At 42.3% G+C, this 5,026-nt stretch overlaps 1 protein-coding gene across 1 annotated transcript in view; it reads right to left on the bottom strand.

Moving 5' to 3' along the window:
• Window positions 1-616: 616 nt before the first annotated feature.
• Window positions 617-5,026, bottom strand: part of LOC142204976 (adipocyte plasma membrane-associated protein-like) — a 30,213-nt gene continuing 25,803 nt past the window's right edge. Inside the window, exon 9 of the mRNA XM_075276317.1 lies at window positions 617-976. Within this exon, the coding sequence (XP_075132418.1) occupies window positions 776-976 (201 nt within the window). The 3' untranslated portion in view covers window positions 617-775. The remainder of the gene's footprint in view (window positions 977-5,026) is intronic.

Below are 5,026 nucleotides of genomic sequence, written 5' to 3'. Positions count from 1 at the left end.
TCTCTGTTAGTTTTAACATTATTGGTTCTGCAGTTATTGGATTGTCATTGTTACCTTTTTATTGGTTTGCTACACCTGCTATTCATGTATACCCTGCCCAAAATGGTCATCCTTAGGGCCCATTCACACTACAGATACGGTGACTGATTCTGAACGTTAAAACACGTTCAGAGTCAGCGCTTATAAAGCAGATCCCATTCATTTCAATGGGAGCGCTCGTAGAGAAAAAAGCAGCCCATTCATTTCAATGGGGAGCGCTCGTATGCCGGCTCCCATTGAAATGAATGGGAACTGCTTTATACGCGCTGACTCTGAACGTGTTTTAACGTTCAGAATCAGTCACCGTATCTGTAGTGTGAATGGGCCCTTAGTTAGGGGGTGTTCACACTACCGCCACTGTCTGCTCCGGGGTTTCCGTCCTAAACCCTGGGGAAACTGCATAGGGGACAGCTTGCCAGCGCTCAGCATTAAAACCCAGACATTTATACATTTATATTTTCAACTGTGTCAAGTATACATTACTACTGTGAATTTAGCCTTAGGTTGAGACTCATGTTAATAAAACACAGGTAATAGAAATCCACAGGTTTAAAATTTTATTAGAAAAATAAAAAATACAGATTTGTTCTTACTGTCTAGCCTACATCATACAATACATGTTCTATGTAACAGGGATCCATTTAAAACCAGTTAGGTAAGTAAAAAAGAAAAAAAATGTAAGGGCTCACTAACAAGGTGACAAACGGATGGCCATGATCCTGCCAGTTTATACTACTTATTGTAACAAAACTACAAGAAAGGGCAAATCTGTGTTACCCAAATAGAGTTTTCCTTGATGCTCAAAGACATCACTTATTGCCCATGTTACACTCCCATCTGGATCATGAAAGCTGTCGATTATTTCTCCATTTGCATTTAATTCGAGGAATAAGCCGTGCTTCTTCAGCAGGATGTTGTATGCGGATAGTGGAGTCATCTATAAAAAAAATAGTCATGGTAATTGATATTCTATAGTTATTGAAAGTAAAGTTTTCTCTAATTTTTTAATCCTGTGTTGATTTTCCTGATACAGAGATCTAAATCCTCTGCTGAGACCTGGGTCCTGCATGCTGCCGCTGCTTTAGTATGGAATAAAATGTATAGCCGTACATAGTATGAGCCCTATAGTGCTGCCTGGGAATGTGAACTCTTTGGGTCAGTTATAGTAACACTGTCTATTATTTGGGCTGGACAGTCTTAAAGGGTTTGAATAGGAGCGGAGTGTAGCACAAGGCATGATACCAGTTTTCTGTCTCATTTCGCTTGGAAAATCTTCCACTGTGTTTGCAGTTTACAGTTCTGTAGCAGAAAAGCTCTAACTGCTATAAAGATATATTAAGAACCTAATGACCACAGAATGATGGCCACTCTAAGGAATGTTTATGAAAACAGTCCAAAACTGTGGGTGAATGTGGGGTTTGCGCCATTTTTATACTGAAACCAGTGGAGGGAAAAGTTCTCTGTGCAGTAACAAGTAGTGAGCAACAAGTTATCTGAAGGAAGATAGTGGCAGCAACTTGAGGGAGATTTTTCAGGCTTTGTGTGACGTGGGTGTGCTTGTCTATATATGTGCATTTAGTCAATATACTGGGAAAGCTCTGTTCACATCTGTGCTGTTGATCTGATTTGTCAAAAGAAAAAAAAAAAATAGTTGTTGGATCCATCATACAATGCAGATACTGATAGCACCAGACTGACCTCACTAACTTATAAAGGGGTCTGAGGGGTCAGTGCTACTTTATTCATCAAGTGTGATTTAATCTGTGACTGAGACTTCTAATCGATCCTCTTAGGGTATGTTCACACAGTTTTTTGGGGGGTTTTTTTGCAGGTGGATTTTGATGAGATGAAATCCGCCTGCTAAAAAGCTTCCCATTCATTTTAATGGGAGTTACTAGGTTTGTTTTTTTTTTTTTTTTGTTTTTTTTCTTTTTTTTTCTTGCCTCCCCCTGCTAGCAATTTCTTTTTCAGCTAGCGGGAAAAAGAAGCAGCATGCCCTATCTTCACGCAGTCAGCTGTGGCATTTGCGGCTTGAGAATTCCTCCTGATTTGGACCATTCATTTGGGCCTAATCAGGAGCGGGATACCAATGCACTACATCAGCATCCTGTTGTGGCTAGCCGCGAGGAAAAGTCACATGGTGGAAAAGGTTTCCGCTGTGTTAATATACCCTAACACAGATGTAAAGGAAGCATAACATAATGGCAAGTTTTATTTACTAGTCTTTTAATTGCATGAGGCTCATAAATGTAATGAACATACATCACACAAATGTGAAACATTCACATTCCTAAAGGGATCCTATCACTCAGACAATTTTTTTCTAGGTACCATGTCGGAATAGCCTTAAGAAAGGCTATTCATCTCCTACCTTTCGTCGTCTTCTCCGTGCCGCCGTTCGCCTACAATCCCGGTTTCTCTCGGCATGCAAATTAGCTCTCTCGCAGCACTGGAGGTGGGCCCCAGTGCTCAAACAGCACTGGGGGCATCCCCAATGCTGCGAGAGAACTCTCTCCAGCACCGCCTCCATCTTCGTCAACAGCGTTCTCTTCAGCCTCTTCTTCCGGCGGTGACTTGTCTCTTCTAGGCCTCGGGCAGAGCAGACAGTACTGTGCAAGCGGCCATTTTCTCATGGCCTGTGGGCATGCGCAGTCTGCTCTGCCCAAGGCCTAGACGTTACAAGCCACCGCCGGAAGAAGAGTCAGAAGATGACGCTGCTGATGGAGATGGAGGCGGCGCTGTAGAGAGTTCCCTCACAGCATTGGGGACACCCACAGTGCTGAGAGAGAGCTAATTTGCATACCGAGAAAAAAACGAGATTGTAGGAGAATGGCGGCGCGGAGAAGAATAGCTTTTCTTAAGTCTATTCTGACGTGGTACCTAGAAAAAAATTGTCTGACTGATAGGATCCCTTTAAAGGGAATACAGAACATTTTATTTTAAAAAAATTGAATTAAGGGTAGATTTATGGTCTGGAAGCTGATGGTAGCAGAACTGAAGGAATAACACACAGTCACTATGTAACATACGGAGCCATCTGCTTCGGCTTTATGGGTTAAGTTTTACTATACATAATTTAATGAACAATGTGTTTGTTTTATATTAGACTACGTTAAGAGAGATAAGAGGAAAGAATAATACTTTTCATATCCATTTATCCAATTTTGGCTAAAAATAAGTATAACCCTGCACTCTATGCAGAGTTGAGATGTTTCCTTAGTTCTCTTTCTTTAGTACCTACCTCCATTAAAAATTGGGTTAAGAAGCTGTTTTGCTACTAGAAAACTGAAAATATACATTAGAGATGCAGTTTGAGTCAAATATGTTCATACGGTGTGTGCCCCTCTACCTCCCCCAGCCCTTACCAGGGAAGTAGCTCTTATAGTTCATGTGCTGAACAACACACATTTTTGTGCGCTTACAAATGTTACCCTATGTAATTTTACCCTAAGTCTACATGTATCAGGTTGATGTTGCTGTTTGGAAATGAGAGCTTGCAATGTGTCACATGCTTGTCTCCTGCCAACATTTTCCTTATAAACAGCTGGCTTTGAGATGGGAAGGTCTGATTCACTGTTCTTTAGTTCTGGGCTTCTCAAACTTTTTTTTTTTTTTTGACTCAAGCTCCACATTCATTCAATCTGTTGTGCTGGGACCTCACCATCCAAGCAATACCACCACAGAGTGCCAAAGAAATGCTACTTTGCTATACACACAATACACTCACCAGTTGTAGTCAAATACAGAGCAGCACACATCATAGTGAAGTAACACCAAATACCACATTGCACCACTGGAGTTAGGATACATGCCAGTGCTGTCTAGGTGTAATAAGTAGCGCTTTAACACTAACTTCTATACGCTGATAGAGAACAGCTCCTTATTGCATACACTTATGCCAAGATCTTTGTGTACAATGCAGTTTCTCAAACTTAAAAAACAGCAATTTGCCACTTGGGGTCAAGGTCCATAACCTATTATAAAAAGTCTACTGAAGATTAATATAAACAGGACTAACATCTTTGTCACGTGTTACATGTGTGACAGCATGAGAAGCACTGGTCGATACAGTTATTTGAGTTTACTCTCTGGCAAGTAGATAATGTTTTCATCATACTGTCTACTACAATTTAATAGTATGGATATATAGTGGGGACCTTTTTGCAACCAAAGGCGCCAGAACTCTGGTGTTATATGTGCCTAAGAACTTACAAGCGTTGTATCACATTTATGACAGCGGTTATCTAGGACTATGATTTTGAGCTCTTCAGTAATTACCAATTGCATAGTTGCTTTGCCTGGTATTCTAGCTCTGCCCCATTCAATGGGACTGAACTGCAGTATGGTGACCAGTGGCCCTGATGTCCCTGCAATGGACTAAAATATAATAGCCCCAGATAACCTTTTATATGTTTTCGGCTCATTCCTCACCTTGTCTGAGGTCCTCTGAGTAGGCATAGTTTAGTAGGATAGGGTGTGACTTAAAGGGATTCTACCATTAAAACTTTAAGAAAGGCTATTTGTCTCCTACCTTTAGAAGTCGTCTCCAGCCCACCGTTCGGTTAAAAACCTGTTTTTTTTCTCGCAGCACTGGGAGTGGGCCTCAGTGCTCAAATAGCACTGGGGACGTCCCCAATGCTGCGAGAAAACTCTCTCCAGCGACACCTTCATCTTCTACTCCATAGAACTACAGGAGCGTACTGCGCATGCGCGTGTAAGCGGCCTCCAAAACATGGCCGCCGGCCTGTGCACTCGGCTCTGCCTGCGACCCGATGGCAGAGCCGTCTGCGCAGGTGTCGAAGTATGACCCCAGCCGGAAGAAGATGAGTAAAGAGGCGGTTGCTGAAGAAGATGGAGGCATCGCTGGAGATAGTTCTCTCGCAGCATTGGGGATGGCCTCAGTGCTGTTTGAGCGCTGAGGCCCACCCCCAGTGCTGCGAGAGAAAAACCTGGTTTTTAACCGAACAGCGGGCCAGAGACTATTTCT

Source organism: Leptodactylus fuscus, chromosome 5, assembly GCF_031893055.1.
Source record: "Leptodactylus fuscus isolate aLepFus1 chromosome 5, aLepFus1.hap2, whole genome shotgun sequence".
Lineage (NCBI taxonomy): Eukaryota > Metazoa > Chordata > Amphibia > Anura > Leptodactylidae > Leptodactylus > Leptodactylus fuscus.
The sequence above is the reverse complement of the archived record's forward strand: the minus strand, read 5'-3'. Positions and strand labels throughout refer to the sequence as shown.